This window comes from Pocillopora damicornis, chromosome 2 (genome assembly GCF_964200805.1).
Source record: "Pocillopora damicornis chromosome 2, jaPocDami1.2, whole genome shotgun sequence".
Taxonomy (NCBI): domain Eukaryota; kingdom Metazoa; phylum Cnidaria; class Anthozoa; order Scleractinia; family Pocilloporidae; genus Pocillopora; species Pocillopora damicornis.
This window is the reverse complement of record NC_142671.1, coordinates 5,671,040-5,688,602: the sequence shown is the minus strand read 5'-3', so window position 1 is coordinate 5,688,602 and position 17,563 is coordinate 5,671,040. Positions and strand designations below refer to the sequence as shown.

Below are 17,563 nucleotides of genomic sequence, written 5' to 3'. Positions count from 1 at the left end.
GTTGTAACACGCGCAATCCTGGGTGGTTCGAAGCCACGAAATTGATTTCCTGAAGTGTCTTATGTGAATTGGGTCCATATCTGACACTCTCCTTTACTATTACAGTAGTAAAAGAGAACAGAATCTCTCCTTTACCACTACAATTATAAAGAAAACTATAAATATAGACCTTGATGAGAAATAAGACCAAGATTCAGAAATCCTAAATAAAAGGGTATGGGGAGATTTAAGCTGAAAAGTGATTTGTTGATACATGTTATGGATACTGAAATAAGTTTAAAAAAGACACTATAAACCAGAATTTATAATTGATCACACGATTGCACCTCCCAGGGAGACTAAAAGGAAAACATTTATTAAGATGTCATGAATACTGATTTGATACGCTGTTTGTTATCAATATCTAGACCAACCTGTTGCACAGACTACCATAAAAGAAAGCGACGAACCACAAGAATCTAACACCATCGACCCCAGCCCAACCACAAATAAGACTCCAGGATCGCAAGTTTACGACTCACCACCCACAGCCGCTGACCAAGAAGTACCACCTCAATCAATTACCGATGAGATCAGCCGGGAGACAGGGTCGACTATGAACGTGAATGACTACCTGTGAGAAGACCAAACGGAACACAGGAAACGGAACCGGACATCGAAAAGGGACAGCTTTAACATCTATTTAACCAACTAACATTCTTTTATTTTTTTTTCTTTACTTATGGCAGTTAGCAAGATTAACCAAAGACATGTATTTTAAAATTCATGGTCGAACATTATCAAACCTTGTTTGACGTACTTTCAAAGCACGTGTTGCACTGCCGATATACTTATAACCTACTTATCCTACTAACAAGTTTCGTTGTTTTCAAAGTTGTTCCTTTGTATAACCAATAAAGGCATTAAAATTCAGTCGTGTGTGTCATCTTTCGCTTACCCCGGAAGGGACTAGTTGTTTTCGATCCACTGTGTGGTAAAACGCTGATCGAACCCTTTCCTTAGCCATGAAATATCGTTATTTCTAGAAAAAATATCTTCTTGTCCGTAAAGCAAATTTTCGACTTCGTGTGAACCTGAGCCTTCATGAAAATGCCTATTTTTGAAACGTGATTGTTATCAATAAAAATATCTTTAGCTCAAATGAATAGCCAGTTAAGAAAACGAAAGTCAAGAACTTTCGATTCAGCTACACTTTTTCTAGACCGTACCTTCCTTTTAGTTAAAAGTAACTCAATAAGTTGCCCTCGACAAAGGGCAGGCGATACACTCTTCCAACATTAGTCTCTTCAATTAGTATGGAGGATATGATTATGGATGAAATATAGAAGATGAAATGTCACGGAAGACATTGCCATTGTCACTGAGACTTTGTAACTGTCACTTCACACAAAGTTGATCCACAGCAGACGTTGTTGCATCCATCATGTTGCTTGTGTTTTCCTCTGTGGAACTCTCAGCATTATGACGACTTGTGTCCTGATCACAATCCGAAACACGCTTTTGAGACGAATCTTTAATTTTGCTCCTTATAGCGGTAGCATGCTTCAGTGCAATTTGCAGCACTTTCTTTTCGGCTCGTTTCAACCGGATGCACAGTTTTTTGTGGTGTGAGAATTCGGGATTCTCAAGCAACTCAGAGTCCTCCTAAAGTTTAAAAAAAGAAGAAAAAAATTAAGCAGTTTACCATCAAAGTCATTTACCATTCAGAGGGTAAACCAAGTTCGAATACATATAACTTGAAACCAAGGCACTGGCGAGTGATTATCTTTACGCGGGTGATTCGTATAAACTTTTTAACCCTCCAACCCCCAAAAGTAACTAGCATCTAATTTTTCCTTGCAATATCATCCCTGAATCACATTAAATTCGTGAGAACAAAGGAAATGATCACCAACTAAAGAAGCTCTTGATTGTTACACAAATTCTCCTGCTCAGCACCTTAGGAAGTGTATAAAGAACAGTATGAATAATATACATACTGATGTTAAGGTGTAAAGGATAAAGATCCCAACTAATTCCACAGAGCAGAAAGGAAATTCAAATTAAATTATCTGGAAAAATTCCAGCTAAGTGACTAGATCCTGAGTACATTAAATTTCAAATTTGGGCTACTACCCATTTGTCAGCTCTAACCGAGCAGATCGTTCTGTATGGAAATGGCAGGTCAGTTTTTAGAACTTACAAAAACCTACACTCTTTTTTAAGTAAGGCCATTAAGTCTTAAAGATTTTAGGCGCAAAACTCGGGGAACATGCGGGAGTTTTGAGTGCCGAATAATGGAGATGATGGTGTAAAATGTAGCCCTTTTCAGTTTTTCAGGGGAAATGAGAGGTCTTTTCCACTGGCAATTTTTCTAAAGGAAATTGGAATACTTCTAACAGTATTCCATTGTTTCGTCTTGCCAAGGGCGAATAATACCGAAAGAAGGAGCTTAAAAAACTGCCCCCCCTTCATCGTACATGCAGCGAGCATAGCACAACGCATGACGATGTTCCTGTCTAATGTTCCTACTAATTTCACTCGAGAAAATATTTCTAACTTAGTAGCACTTTAAAGTGTTTGATTTCACCTTAAAAGAATCTACATGCATATAGTGTTTTAAATAACTAAGTCATCCCTATCACCAACAAAGCATAATTTTCTTCCACGAGACCAAACTTACCGAGTCCGTATTTTTGTACTGTTTAAGAAGTAAGGACAGACGTGTCTCCAGGAACTGCCAACCCTTGTTTTCAGTCTCCTCCTTGACAAATATTTCCTTTTCTGAAAGTTTCTTCAACTCACTGGTGTCTTCATTCGCTTTCATGAGCCACTCTTTTAACTCATCTAGATAAAGTAACACTCAAGATTTTCAACAAAATAAACAATGCGTGGGGGCCATCGAAATATTGCAACATTTCACAATGCCATTTACACGCCTCCACGAAATGTAAGACCACTGTCTTTAAGGCATGGAAGGTCACTAGTTAATTGGACGCTGGTGGAATCGATCAAAATCGATCAAAACGAAGCCTTGCAAGAGGAGCCATAAGGAGCCGTGAGCAACAACAAAAATACTTTTTCAAACCCCGTCATTCAAACTTCAAAAGATCGAACTTCCTAAAACCAGCTCTGTTGGAGTGTTACAGATTCTCAAAGGAGACATTGTTCCTCTCCCTTATTTAGCCTCCGCGGCCGTTCGTCGGGATGTCACACAACGCTCTTATCGTTAGTTTGGTAGAGCGTTGCTTGACATCGCAAAGAAGACTTTATCCCTTTCATAAGCTGAACGCTTTCTTGTATTATTGTTTATCTTACCTTCAGTCATAGAAAAGATTCTCAAAAAGGTGACCAATTCAGAGTCGAATGGTCTTTCTCCATAACCCACTGGAAACGAATTACTTGACCTGCGAAAAAATGTGTAATATGGGTCTTAATTTCAACCTTTCTTCCTTCACATGCCTTCCCTCTAAAATCATGTTTTAAACGAAAAATAAGACAGACAATCCACAAGCAAATTAAAAAAAAAGCGATGGCAATAACAAGAAATCGTCTTCGAAGAGATTTAGACAGCGCTAATTTTTCATACAAGAAAGTGATCCAGTATTTTTAAGTTTAACAACTTCCTGCAAAAACACTTGTGAGCTCACGAGGTTATATATAGATAAATAAACGGCAAAATAGAATCCTTTCCAAAACGTACGCAGTCATTCCCATAGAAGCCAGTAGTCTTTCCTTCATCTGGAATAATGGATCACTCTTGCTGACGCCCAGCTGGATGGAAACCTTATCGTGGGCGTTTTCCTCAAACACAAACCCATTATGTACCAACAGATCCGCATTGGAACGCTCTCCATAAAAAATGCACACTTGTTCACCTACATGAAAGTCCCTCACAGACATACTTTTGCAGCTATCTTCAGCTAAATCATAGCCAGTCGTTATCTAAGCAAAAAAAATATACAGAAATAGCTTGTCTACGATACGGGCATACTGACAAAACTTCTAAGATGACTTATTCCTCAAGGCCCACATTCCAGCCCTTCTCGACTGAGCCGAAGAGCAGAATATATGATTTAGTTTTCGGAATAAACTAGAAGTATGAGGAAAAGAATGTGTTGAGCCAGGCTTTTGTGGTGGATGACGTTTTACTGCTAAATGCCTTCCATTCTAACCCGACTGTTTTTCAAGTTTCTAGGATGTGAATAATGGTATCAGACAGATAAACAGAAAGAAAAAGACATTGAGATCTATTTTAGATAAACAGGAACATGGAAAAATTAGAAAAAAAAAAGAGCCACTTCCACTATCTTCCTGACTTCTCTTGACTTTCTCAAGCTCTGGAACCCCGAATCACTGTCGTTGGACAAATATATTCCTTAGCACTTGTTTTCTTCATTGTTTCAGATTGCAGAGTGAAGGAGATGAGCCAAATAAATTGCTAAATAATCTGCAGGGATCACATTTACTCTGCTGTGTGTTCTCTTACCGTGCCATTACAGTGGTTACACATGTCCCACATAGGAATAAGCGCAAGAGTTGGTTCACCTGTGGTGCTTGGGATCTTGTTTTGTCGAGTAGTGACAGTTGACACTGCCCATCTGGAAAAACAATTTTAAGAAGCAACGTCACGCTCACTCGCAATCTTTACAAATATCTTTTCCCATCTTTAAACATCACAGTTCCTCACAAATTTATTTCAGCTATTTTGGAATTTTCGTTCCATACCAAACTACTTTCACCAAATCGCTCTGACGAAGGGTTAATGCTCGAAATGTCGGCTTTGAAACTCTCTACAGTGGCTAATTTACGTTGTCAACTCAGTTAATAATACTTAATTCCTTTCATCTGGTTTACCTAAAATTGCAGTTAATTTTTCATTTCACAAAGAGCCACTCAAAATTTTGCGAACGGATACAATAAGCATCTGGGAGCACCAGTTAAAAAATCATGGAAGGGCAATCTATTGACTCAGCCACTTCATTAAAGAGGCTTTGCCTCGAAAAAACAACAGAGAATCAGAACCTTTGTTCCAAAACAGGTTTAGGAGTGTGTTAAAGAGGCGGGTTATGGTACTCAACACCTAATTAATCTTTATCAAAATTATGCTGCACAGTAATACCTTGACTTGTTCACAACAAAATCGTACACGTTATTATAAAAGGAACAAGTCAATTCGTTTTTAACTTCCTCAGTCCAGGTCCAAATTTTCCAAGGATTACTTGCTCATTCGTTAAAACAGAACGTCGAAAAGGAGGCTAGTCAATTTTCTTTCAACCAAACTTTCAAGTTTAAAAAACATGTACAAGCATATTTGGGTCAACAGTAACCGCACCCATGTCTATATGATTTTACCTAAGAAATACTGTGTTATGAGTTACTATAATTGAGCAGTGGAATATTGCTGGTTAAACTTGAACCTTTTCAAGTTCACTCTAAAAGAACTTGGAGCTAAAGATGTCAGACGCACCTGTGATCATCAAAAGTAAAATGTCTTCTAAGTGGAAGCTTGGCCGTTTCTGGACAAACCTATCAACAATCAATTACTTCTGATTAGAATGACAGTTATTACTACTTTAAAACAAGCGGTGATATTTTTTCGATTATTCCACACTTTTGAAGAGGATCTGATAGTCAATTAATGCTTGGGCGGGTGCGAATCAACCAGCGGGTTTAGTACGAACCGACACAAACTTAGTACGAATAAACTGAGTACGAAACGTCCATGGGCGCGAAACGACTGGATACCCAAAAATGTGAGCTGACACGCCATACTCACCTGATGAAGACGTTGGTAGAGATAAGAATACTGTCGCGCAATATTTCTGTACAGCTTGAGAGATTCACCTACAACAGATCATTTGGGAGTTGTTGTGTAAGGATATTATTTCCCAGCGGGATTTAAAAAGTAATAATTCATATTGATGAACAATGATGGGACAACTATAGCTAACCACGCCTTGAATCACAGTGAATAAAGAACGTAAGTTTCTAGAGAAATTGTGGTACTGCGTCGGCGCGGGAGTATATCTAGAACATTTTGATTTTATCGACTGAGTTATAAATTGGCCATCGTAAAAAGTTTCAAAGCTAACGCTCGAAACGACAGCTTTGAAACTCTTTACGGTGGCCGATTTATATTATCAACTCAGTTGATGAAACCAAAAGTATCTTGAATCATAATGGTCCAGTAGACCCTTTTATTTGGAATGAGGGTGGTAACTCTTCGTTTTTCTGCTTAAAAAAAAAATACCCAGTGTTGACTAGTAATATCAAATCCTCCTACACTATACTACAACTCGTGCATCGCTATAACCCTCAAGACAGAACATGATGCTTCCATAGTAAGAAGGGGGTGGAGGCATTCCCATATAACTCGCTGTAGGAAATATCGCCAGGGATATAAGCTATTCTGCTTCTTCTTATATTACTTTGAGCAAATTTTATCAGTAATAACTAGTTATATGCTAACAAAGAGTATAGAGAATCAAGAAATTCAACACAAGATAAGGCTAAAATCGTTAGAATTACCCACCAAATGCTGGAGAACCTTTCAATGCCTGCATCTCATCAAGACTAAAGTACAAAGTTGTTGAATACGAAGCTGGAAGAATATCTAAGTACACGCTAAGGAGCTTTCACTGATTGTTTGATGGTATAAAATATGGGTACAATATTTTGCATTCAAATAAGGTTATTTTGATCTGTCAAAATTCTCCTTGATAGTTATTTCCTTTGTCTGTGTCTTCTAATGGCCTCTTTACACTATTCTAAGATCATTTTGAAGCCCAGGTAGAGATTGCTTAAAATAAACATATACACCTAAATTTACACAAATCTGGGTTTCCAGTCCATACAAGCAGGTGGTTTGCTTTAAGACTGACCAGGTCTGTCTTTCCACCAACCAACCCTGAAAACATAGGCTGTAATGATGAGAAATATAAATTGTGTACAGTACTTGAGTATGGGAAAATGGCGATGGATCATAATGAAAGCACAGGAGAAAGGACATTAACATCATGGTTAATTCAATGAAATTTCCAGCTTGAGTTAACTTCTGAAAATGAAAGTAAGCAAATTGCTACCCTACTAGCTAGCCAAGTCAATCTAGGTCCCAGCAAAAGGTTACAAATGCAGTTAGGAGAGTTAACCTTGCTTAGAAACTTTTTCTACACGAATAATAAAAAAATATTTGACTGTATATAAGAGGAATTACTCTCTGCCTTGATTCAACCCTTGAAGATACCTTGAACCTTGCAATTAAGCTGATTCCTATTATATGAAAATGGAGGAACACTTTTGGGGGTTTAAACTTTCCTATTTTGTGGACAGTCATGGATCTGAAAATATGAAATCCCACAAACTTTACTTCTCACAACAACAACAACAACAGTGACCAATATTTCCATTCAGATCTCCTAAAAGTAGAGACTAATAGCTTGACAATAATTATCTGCAATTGCTCAACCACAACCCAAAGTCCTACATACATTTACAAGAACCTTACAAACTCAGCTTTCAAGGATGCCAAGATATGGTTTCCAGAAGGAGTTCTCCTTCAGTTTTTCACAGTATACATGAAGTACTAAGCAGGCATTTTGCATCACTTTCAGAATGTTGTCCTTGTCAATCAATGGTCCTTCAATAAAACATAGGAAAACATATGCCATTTCATGTTCTTTGGGATAATCTCAAAGTAGCAGTGTAAATGGAACAAAGCAGGAGTTTACAAGCAACCATGGTGATGATAGGAGGCTTCCATGTGAAGATGGAACAGTTTAAAATTGTGATTTTGAGTCCTTAACCCTTTCATTCCCAGATCTAGTTAGTGATTCTCCAAAGTGTCTCTCATACAATTCTTATGATGTTAGCTTGGAGAATTTGGTGTTGGATCAACTATTAATTCCTACTTGGCATTTTGCAATTTTCAATTTGTAAGGAGAAATTCTGTCTTGGTAATTTACAGGAGTTAAAGGTAAACCCAATCTCCACTCTTGTCACCCAATCATGCTTTCCCATTCCACATAAAAATTGGATTTCCTGTGGTCAATTATGTCTGTGTAATAAATCATTTGCACACTATGGCTACCTAAGTCTGAATTTCTTGCAGTCTCTGCTGACATCATCAGTTTTCTTGGTATGGTGATAAAATGTTGTCCTTCCTGAGAACAGAATATAAAGTGTGTCTGAAATACTGATCATAAATAAATTACACAAATCAATTTTGAAATGGTATTATCATGAAGCATACCATTCAAAAAGAAAAAGAGAAGAACATAAAAAACTTGGTAAAGATTTCAATGACAAGAATAACCATTGAAAAGAGAAGGCAAGGCTTTCCCCTAACGGAAGTGAAAAATTTATTTGAGATCATATGTTAAAGAAAATACTCTCCGACATGTGATGGATTTATAGAAACTTCACAGCTGTGTAAATTTGTTAATCAAATGATGATAGACATTAAGATGCAATTTGAGAATCAGAAGTGACCAACAGTTGGCAAGTAAGGCAAGCTCATTCACAACTATGACTTGTGAAGAGGTCATTAAATATTAAGCAATTAACATACAGGATTTACACTCATGTAACTCCAAAGAGAAAAATGTGCACTGAACAAAAATTATGAAAAAGTAGTTCCAAATACCAATGAAAGGCGAACATAAATGATTAGTTCTACATGGATTGTAAAAAATATCAAACTAATTAAACCTTTTACTCTTAAGATTGCATAAAGTAATTCTCCTCACTGTCTGGCATAAATTCTTATTGTTAGTTCAGAGAATTTGGTATCAGATCGACTAAAATCTCACAACTGATATTTTTCTTTATTATATGACTTGCCACTTGTCTCAGCTTGATATTGCACTGAAATTATAAGGGGAAGTTCTCTCTTGGTAACTAATGGCAGTCAAAGGGTTAATAAACAATTATTCCACAAGTGCTTGCTGGATATGAGATAATAGGTAGCCAATGAGGCATTTAGGGCTGAGTTGGCATTAATCGTCTCATGTCCAACAAGCAAGAGTGGAATAATTTTTTTATCAAAAACACCCCAAAATATAGATAAGTCTTCCCAACTTTATTTTGTAAGAACAAATGTTTTGATTTTGAGTTTACCATATTTGTATAGCATCGTATAATGGTTAAGCCTATGAAAACTCTTGAAATGATTATCAAATGATCTAGTTGTTAATAATGTTTCATACTGACTATAAACAATTCTGACCTTTAACCACAAACTATTGTTTTTCACTTTGATATTAATTTTACCAACCCCACAGCTCTACATTTCCTAACCCTAAACCACATCCTGCTTTATTTCAGAATGATAGCCGTACACTAAGTGTTACTTTTCTCTAATAAGAGATCTCTACCTTAATTTCACTGATAGCTTTAAGCCCTAACCCTTGATGGCCAAAGTCATCGATTACCACTGACTCTGCTACCCCACCATTGTCATTGAACCACTGGGTAAAACTTGATATGTGATCTCTTCTGCATTGATCTGAATTTTCAAAGAGTGACTGCCCTAAAACAAAGTATTAGTGACATAATCATTATGAATTTCATAAAAGTGTTAGAAAAAGAAAAATATTGCAGGTGTGATTTATTCCCTATCAAAGTTAATTCTAAATCTTTAAAGTACAATGAGCGTTTTGTACTAAGAAATAATCACCAAATTCATGAAGGAGTTTTCTTTGTTTTTATTATTTTTTTTGGTCTGTTCATTTCATATGTTATCAACATAAAACTTGAAACTTGATATATAATTTACCAGCTTGTCTCTTTCTTATTGTTTCCACCATTTCACGGAGCTTTACATGTTCCTCCCACTGCTTGACTGGCAATACAGGGGTTTCTAGAGATATAACTAGCCACAACAACAACATATCAATCTCTGACACTAAATTAAATGTGTCAAATAACTTTGAGATCTGCAAGAGAGTGCTTTTCAAGTGATTGTCATTCCACAAAGCCAAAGGAATCGCACTTGCTTGTAACCAGAACAATTCAGCTACATAATATAAGGCAAAGGTTAGATATTTACAACTGTGATATGAAAATTGATGCTCTACTAAATAAAAGTATTTCTTTAGAATGTGACACTTGGTTTTTGAATTGAACTGAATGAAATTAAAAATTTCCAACCAAAAGACAGGAGTTTCTTTTGACCCTTACAAACATTCTATGATAATGCAAATACTACATATTTACTTTAACAACATAACACTAGAATTTAAAGGCACTAAAAATTTTAGTACCCTAACTTACGTTCAAATATTCTTTGACATAGAGTTAACACCTCCTTGTCCACAACTACATCAGGCAATTGATTTGCAGATTGCTGCATTTTCCTTTTTCCCTTCTTGCCCATAACTGATAGCAAATATCAAGGTGTATCTATAAAATGATGAATGAACACCCATTATTACATTAACATATAACAATTTCCTTTTTGCTATGTTAGGGAACCCTCAGTATAATGTTGGTTTGGATAGGAGAAAGAAAAACTTAGAAAAAATGAAGAATACCGGTATCATTAGGGAATTGGTATGTAATCTGTATAAGGAAACAAATAATTTAGGAAATTTTGGCCAAATTTTTTATGATACACAAAACAACATCCAGTTCTTTCAAGAATAAAGTAGAAAATACACCATTAAAATCCAGTGTATTGAAATTCAAAACATGATCAAGCTAACTGTCTAATGGTAGAATGTTCTCGTTAGTCAATTGTCCATGGTCAGGATGCCAGTTCCGCAAGGCGTTTTTCTGCTTATATTTCAAGTATATTCCTTTTTTTTTCCTCCCACTAGCACAAAACTCTACAAACTTAGCAAAATATATCATTTTATAACAGACAAATCAAAATGAAGTTTTATCTTTTAATCCTGAATTAATGCTTGCAACCTTTTGATAAACCTAATCCAGTATTTTATCAAAATGCCTCCCAAAGAAAAAGACAGATTTTGCAACAGCCAGTGAACTTGATACCTCTCATTTTTGTCACTTCACTCCCAAGATATCAATAAGCAATCATTGGATGAATTTGAGCATGATATCATGAATTATCAAAACCAAGGTCTGAATTATCTGATGGAGCCGAAGGCTGAAGCATGCAACTAAGTTACATGGTTTGCTTATTCATGAGATCATGCAAAAACCAAATTCAATAATTTTTATTCTACCTTACCTTATACCTTAGGCTGTCCTTATACCAAAACATTAACAAGTACTAGCTGACTGTTTTAAAATGATTATATAGGGTCCACCCCCTTTACACCACTCAGCAAGGCCCAGTTGGGTAAATTTGACACCCCTCCAACCAGCCCCTCCCCCTCTGAATGCTTGTCCTTAATTGTTGACAATTGTAATGTCAGAAATAAAACATGATACCTTAAAATTAAACCAACAAAATTGAATTTTTTGTAATATTATTCAACTTGGCCACCTATGGGGTCCGCAAGCTTGAATACCACTGCATATATCGCATATCTGTTCCATTTTTTTAAGGTATGCTTTGCAAAATTGATTTAGTTTACCGTTTACATCGGATTGCGCCAAGGCCAGGACAAGTAGACATTCCCAGCAAAGATGTTTTGAATGTCCTCTGCCATGATTCAGATTTTTTTCACCAAGGTTTTAATATAAACTCTTAATTTACCTCGGTCTGTTATCAAAAAAAGGAATTAAAAGAAGGCCGCGTAAAGCTTGGAAAAGTATTTATCGAAACTAAATTTACAGCATGAATGTGAAGCTACGAGCGCAAAAAAAATATTAAGTTAAATACTCCCAGTATATTATACTTACCTCAGAAAATGAGCTAAGATCAGCAGTCTCTTTGTGTCCACTGAGATACAAATTCGTTGCTTTTAGTAAACGAGTAAATTAACGCTGTTGTTCGGATTAGTCCGCCATGTTGAAAATCCTTCTTAGACCCTGAGAGAGTCTGGTACTCAAACAAAGGCTCGCCAACTTCGCTACAAGAAAGATTGGATTTGGTCGGACTGGACTACTTTGGATTGGACTGAAATACATCGGGAACTCTAGCCAGGTACCAAGGATACAGGATACCGGGGTACAGAAAATAGGGACGAGATACGCCCGGACTAAAGATGTATCAGGTCTGCCCTTAGATTTACTTGCACGTTTGAAAGTCCTAGCCAAGACAGATGAAGATTTAACAGTATGTTTACAATAAATTAACTTTTTTTCATCCATCCGATAAAAGGTCCAGCTAAATTGAGAATTATTTAGGACGCGATTTTTTTAAACAACGGCTAAACTTTGTTAAAACAACCCGCCCCCTGAATTTTAGGAGAAATTTCATCGCTTGTCTTCATGACCTCTATTCAGCCCCATGACCATTCTGGGATATTGACGTAGCGCTCTAGCGAACAGAGTCTTCAATCAAATTGGAAGTTGATCATTTCTTTTTGTAATATAATCAGGAGATACGATTTATGAAAATTCCATAATTCGTTTGTGGAATAAAGAACTACAGTATTAGAAAAATCGACGAACTGATGCTCGATATTATCTCTAAGAAATTCTATTGACAAAGAAAAACTATACTGACAATAAAATGCAAGTTAATGGCTTTTACATCTGTCAGAGCTTCCCTTAGTGTGTTCCGGCAAACAATTCGAAGTTTTAAATATTTTCTCAAATGGTCACGACTAACAACTGTGCTTCGAATTCAGGGAAAAGTTATGATTGTCTGTAACTGCAGGGAAAAAATAAATTTCAACGTGTGCGAGCCGAAATTTTAATGGCATGAAAAAATTAGAGGAAGTTTTTAATCCGATTTCTATGATCTGAAGAGGAAGTGATTCAGAAAACTCTGGAACCGCCAATTAATGCAAAAAAAAAGCCAGCATGAGCACGGTAGACTTAGAATCCACTATTATCGTTTGTAAAACGTGCTTACGTAAAACTCTTTGCAAAGCTGGATGACATTGTTCTTCAACTTGAGAGCCCTTACACTATTCAGCCGAGCTTCGTTTTTATAGGTTTTTTTCGTAAATGAATTCTTTTTATTTCATACTCTAGATCCACCGTCTTGGTAATAGACTTTTTTGCAAATCAGTGATGGAATTGAACACCAGGACGGCTTCTCTAAACTAAAAGGTGTTTTCAAGATGTAATCTAGAATTCGAGCATCTGTCAAAGAGCAACTTAGTAGTTGGTTGGAACAAATTAAACAAGGCACAGACTGCTTTACTGAAACAATCTGGTGCCTTGTCTTTGAAAAATCCCAATAAAATTTTTTTTAACCCTGTCTGACGCAGCTAAACGTTTGAGTTGATGTTTCCGCAGGAGACAAACATCTTTTCTGAGTGGTACCTTACACAATGTTATGGCAAGAGAACAAAGTCGTAAAGAAGTCATTACCACATATAGTATAATTTAAGTGAGATATCGATATTCCAATAGATAGAAACATTATAAAACAGTTTTGATCATATATCTACTACTGGAAAATTCATATGTTGGATGGAAAGGTTTTTGGCAATTTAATTTGTTTCAGTGTTAATGCTGCAAGTTATTTTATTTAAAAGCTTTTTGAGTCAATTCAAACAAGAATTGATGCGGTACCGATTACACGTGGCTCGAGGCTTAATTAATTTTGCTTCTCACGGCCTCATACTCAGAAAACAAGAGCAAATCATATTCAATTTAGCCTGCCACTTGCTGAGGAAATTTAGTGAGTAATACTAAACGGTAAAATAGAGTGAGGCTTCCGAAAAAAGTACTGTTACTAATTGGAAAACTCTCGTTGCCTTGGTTTACAAAGCGAATCATCTCATTCGATCTAAAATTAAGTTCTTTAGCTGAGACCTATAATTCCTGCATATTTATCAGCTACCCGTGTATCAAGAAATACCCTGAGGTAGCTTGTCGGAGTCTTCAGTTTTATTCAGAGTCTACGTAAACAACATTGTCAGATTTCAGTTATAGAAACAACATATTAAATCCCGTTTTCTCGCCAAGACAGTAAATAGTGCCTAACTGTCGCACCATCGAGTAAATGAGACGGTTATTTTCTTCCTCTTGGTAATTGACCAAATGTCTAACTAGATTGAAATATTCCCTCTTTTACTGACAAATCAATATGGAAAATGCATAAATTTTTTTCGAAATAAATGCAAGATTAACTTTATAGCGTGTTATACAAATGACAAGTTTACAGAGAGCGGGTTCACAATATCTACAGCGGAAACTCAGATCAATTACTTTTTACGGCTAAAGGGGGTAAACAAACACTCAAGAGAATCACCTTCGGTGGAGCGTTAGAATTAGTGAGTAGATTTTTTTAAGAACATTTTCATCACATTCGAATGAAATTTGGTGTAAATTTTGTTTCTTTTCCTTGGCGAGTACGTAATTTAACATCTTGAAACTTGTCACAAATTTCTATTGTAAAACTAGAATCCGACTTATATTACCTATTTTATCTCGCTCTTTCGGCGTTAGGAAACTCAAATTAGATGATCCAGTAATAAATTCGTGAAGACGAATGCACGAAATAAAGTGTGATCAAAAACTTAGAAATTAACTATATCAGTGGTAAAATGTCTTTCAGTTTCTTCATAGCAACTGGAAACATTTTTTTTTTGCTAAAAATCTTTCTCTGTTAAAATGACTCACTAGGTTGTTTAAGCTATCTAAACTGGATGCGTACAATATGCGAGGACGAATAAACGACAGGTAATGGTTTTTTTTCATCTCAGCAATGTAGTAACACGGCTTACAGTTTTCATTATCTATATCAACTTTGACGATATCAACTATCAAGTTGATACTTTTGATCCTCCGCGCGTACGGATACGCGCTAAAACAGTCGCACCATCGATGTAACTATTTTCCCCTCCAGTCGCGGTTCCCAAATTGACTTGCGGAGCAACTCTGTTCCTGCGGGAATAACGACACAGCAAAACATCTCGAAATCCTTTACGAAAGTCAGAGTTAAATATCACATAAATAGCAGGATTGATAGCGCTGTTAGCATGTCCCAAAAAGTAGCCCATGAGTGCCAAAGTACTTGGTGGACCGCAAGGAAAATCCTTCTCACCGTAGAACCTAATAAATTGGGTGATGTACACCGGGAGCCAACACAGTGCAAAAAGAATCACTACGGCAAGAAGCATTTTTAAAACTTTCTTTCTGGATTTGTTGGATCGCTGCTGGTTTTCGGCAGTTTGATTTCCTGGAACTTTTCTCACCCAGAGTTTGTAAATGACGAAGCTATATAGAATTGACATGGTCAGTAGAGGAACCAGGTAAAAAATCACAAAAAGAACTATTGTAAAGCCTTTGTATGCCCCTTCGGTGAATGCTGGTTCCCACATCTCCGTGCAGGTCCATCTCTGACTGTATTCGAGAAACACAATTTTTTGGGCGTAAAGAGTCGGTGAATTAACAGCAATACCCACAAGCCAGACCAGTGCCATTGCAACGTACGTTTTCTGAAAAGTCATGCATCTCTTCAAAGGGTACATCACTGCTAGGAAACGGTCAACAGCGATAACTGTCAAACTCAAAACAGAGCTTGCGATCGACAAAGTTTGGCTGAATGGGATTATCTTGCACAAAATATCATACAAGACACCATTTGACCAATTGATGCTGCGTCCTGTCACGAGAACTTTTGCAGTGACCGGCATACTTACTATTGTAATCAAGAGATCTGCCACCGCCATATTTACTATCAAATAATTTGTGACAGTTCGCATTTGTCTGTTCAGAATGACGACGCATATGACCAGCACGTTACCGACGAAGGAGCCGAACATGATGATGAAGTACGCAATACACTGAAAAACCTTCTCTGTTGACGTATAAGGCTCAAAAGGACATGGATCCCTTTCGGTAAAATTTGTTATGTTTGGGTCAGCTGTGGCCATCATTTGTGGGTGAAACACGTGCCACGCTCCAACTTCAGCTCGTCCTAATTTGTGATGAGAAGGAAATGTACCTTTTTGAACTCGTTTAACAAGTAGCTGCTAAGTGGATTTAAACACCGCACTCCTTACGGTCTGTAAACTTTCCTCTTCAATGAAAATTTGGAATTGGTGACACACTGTCCGCCGTTTGCCTGAGTGGTGAAATGCGCTCCGTGATGACCAAACTGAAACAGGGCTTTCTATGTGATTCACTCGAAACCAAACTATTAGTTACAAAAGCCGCGGCTATCAAAACACTATGAGACGCACACCAAAATTAATTTCCATTGTGATAGGTAAACTAACTCCGACAGTTCCGCTCCCTTGTCTTTTAAATTCCTTTGCCTTTTGTCGTAGCCTCTGTCTTCGACCTTAGTATTATGATGTAGGTAATTCAATCCTGTTAGCCAGAGTCTATTATGCAGGTCAACTCATGCAAATCCTAATGTGTTAAAATTTATTCGTGTCTTCACATGACACACTTTTTCACCTTTGCTGCGGTTCAGTCTTAGGGATCCTTTGATAATGAATCTCGACGAAATGCAACAATCCGTCCTTCAGTATAGAGGGATACTGTGTGACTTTTCACGTAACATGTTTATAGTGTACAAAACTACTTCATAACTGATACGTGGTGGTATGCAGGCTAATAACGTGATCAATATTTTGTGGTGGTGACCTTTTAGCCTTTTTGAAAAATAGACCTTCAATGTTTGGGCTGGAAAGTACCCTGTGATCTGTCAAGTTAAGCGCGCTAATGCTAAAGTACTCCTCGATGCACGGAATACTGAACTTCACTGCCAAATAGATTCAATTTAGGCCTGTCCAGTGTTCTTTCTTTGACAACTTAGATTATTATCAAACTACTTAGGCATACCATACTTTGGAACAAAATCTCCAGTACGTTATTCCCGCTGGCTTTCGCCTCTCTCGTTATTAAAGAAACGATGAGATCCGTTTTTTGCCTCTTCCCTGACGATCACTAGGTCAAGGTGTGAAAAAAAAGATATATTCAATATCAGAGCCACTCGAGCGCCATTTGTTTGTCATGAATTGTTTGAACGAGTTGCCGTGAGAAACGAGGTTGTATAAAGTATTTTGTTGACTTCGAGGTGACGAAAGGTGGATTTCGGTAAACAGAAAGCGGAAAACATTTATGAGTTTTTTTGAAAAACCACCCGTATTCCAAAATATTGACAGTCAAAACGTTTTTAGATTGTGTTGGCGGTACTGATTACCCTTTTCTGAGAAAAAAATAGCAGGTAATTATTTGGAGAAATTGTTAAAACCAAAAACTCCATTTGTGTTTAATCGTCTTGGGTTTGTAGAAAAAACAGAAAAAATGCACAGTGTTTCAATATCATCCTTTGAGTCAATTTTATGCTAGTTGGTTGAATGGCTTTTTGTGCTGCCGATTATTACGTCAAAGACGGCATACTGTATAAAGAATACCTTATTTATTCTACGATTAAAATCTTTTCAAAATTCGACCATTGCTTTCAAAGATGACGGCGTATGAGTGATGACTGGATCAAAATTTAATCAAAGCTTCAACTGATGGCATTGTGTAAACACTACCGTTGCTAATCACCCGCGGTTATGTTTTTTAATTTCGCTGAAGTTTATGAAGTCGATTG

The 17,563-nt window shown here is 36.8% G+C and overlaps 3 protein-coding genes across 3 annotated transcripts in view; 1 reads left to right on the top strand and 2 right to left on the bottom strand.

The window, feature by feature from the left end:
* The window catches only part of LOC113673408 (uncharacterized), an 82,814-nt gene extending 81,902 nt beyond the window's left edge, over window positions 1-912 (top strand). Inside the window, exon 93 of the mRNA XM_089198642.1 lies at window positions 408-912. Within this exon, the coding sequence (XP_089054768.1) occupies window positions 408-619 (212 nt within the window). The 3' untranslated portion in view covers window positions 620-912. The remainder of the gene's footprint in view (window positions 1-407) is intronic.
* On the bottom strand, window positions 680-11,939 carry LOC113673409 (actin-histidine N-methyltransferase). The gene is made up of 14 exons (XM_027189801.2): window positions 11,791-11,939; window positions 10,252-10,380; window positions 9,755-9,850; window positions 9,354-9,508; window positions 8,069-8,141; window positions 7,508-7,618; window positions 6,515-6,595; window positions 5,759-5,826; window positions 5,450-5,508; window positions 4,469-4,580; window positions 3,683-3,924; window positions 3,298-3,386; window positions 2,663-2,826; window positions 680-1,644 (listed from the first exon to the last, which is right to left on the bottom strand). Exons 2-14 carry the CDS (start codon window positions 10,352-10,354, stop codon window positions 1,378-1,380), a joined length of 1,620 nt encoding a protein of 539 aa, XP_027045602.2. The 5' UTR covers window positions 10,355-10,380; window positions 11,791-11,939; the 3' UTR covers window positions 680-1,377.
* Window positions 11,940-13,472: 1,533 nt separating this feature from the next.
* Window positions 13,473-17,010, bottom strand: LOC113673477 (QRFP-like peptide receptor). The gene has a single exon (XM_027189896.2). It carries the CDS (start codon window positions 15,888-15,890, stop codon window positions 14,775-14,777), a length of 1,116 nt encoding a protein of 371 aa, XP_027045697.2. The 5' UTR covers window positions 15,891-17,010; the 3' UTR covers window positions 13,473-14,774.
* Window positions 17,011-17,563: the final 553 nt, after the last annotated feature.

Bases quoted from the DNA above. Each gene is read 5' to 3' on its own strand.
- LOC113673409 (XM_027189801.2), bottom strand. From the start codon at position 10,354: ATGGGCAAGAAGGGAAAAAGGAAAATGCAGCAATCTGCAAATCAATTG. The intron at 9,509-9,754 runs GTAAATTATATA...ACTTTGTTTTAG, and splicing joins AATAAGAAAGAGACAAGCTG to GGCAGTCACTCTTTGAAAAT. The intron at 1,645-2,662 runs GTAAGTTTGGTC...TTTAAACTTTAG, and splicing joins AGTACAAAAATACGGACTCG to GAGGACTCTGAGTTGCTTGA.
- LOC113673477 (XM_027189896.2), bottom strand. From the start codon at position 15,890: ATGATGGCCACAGCTGACCCAAACATAACAAATTTTACCGAAAGGGAT.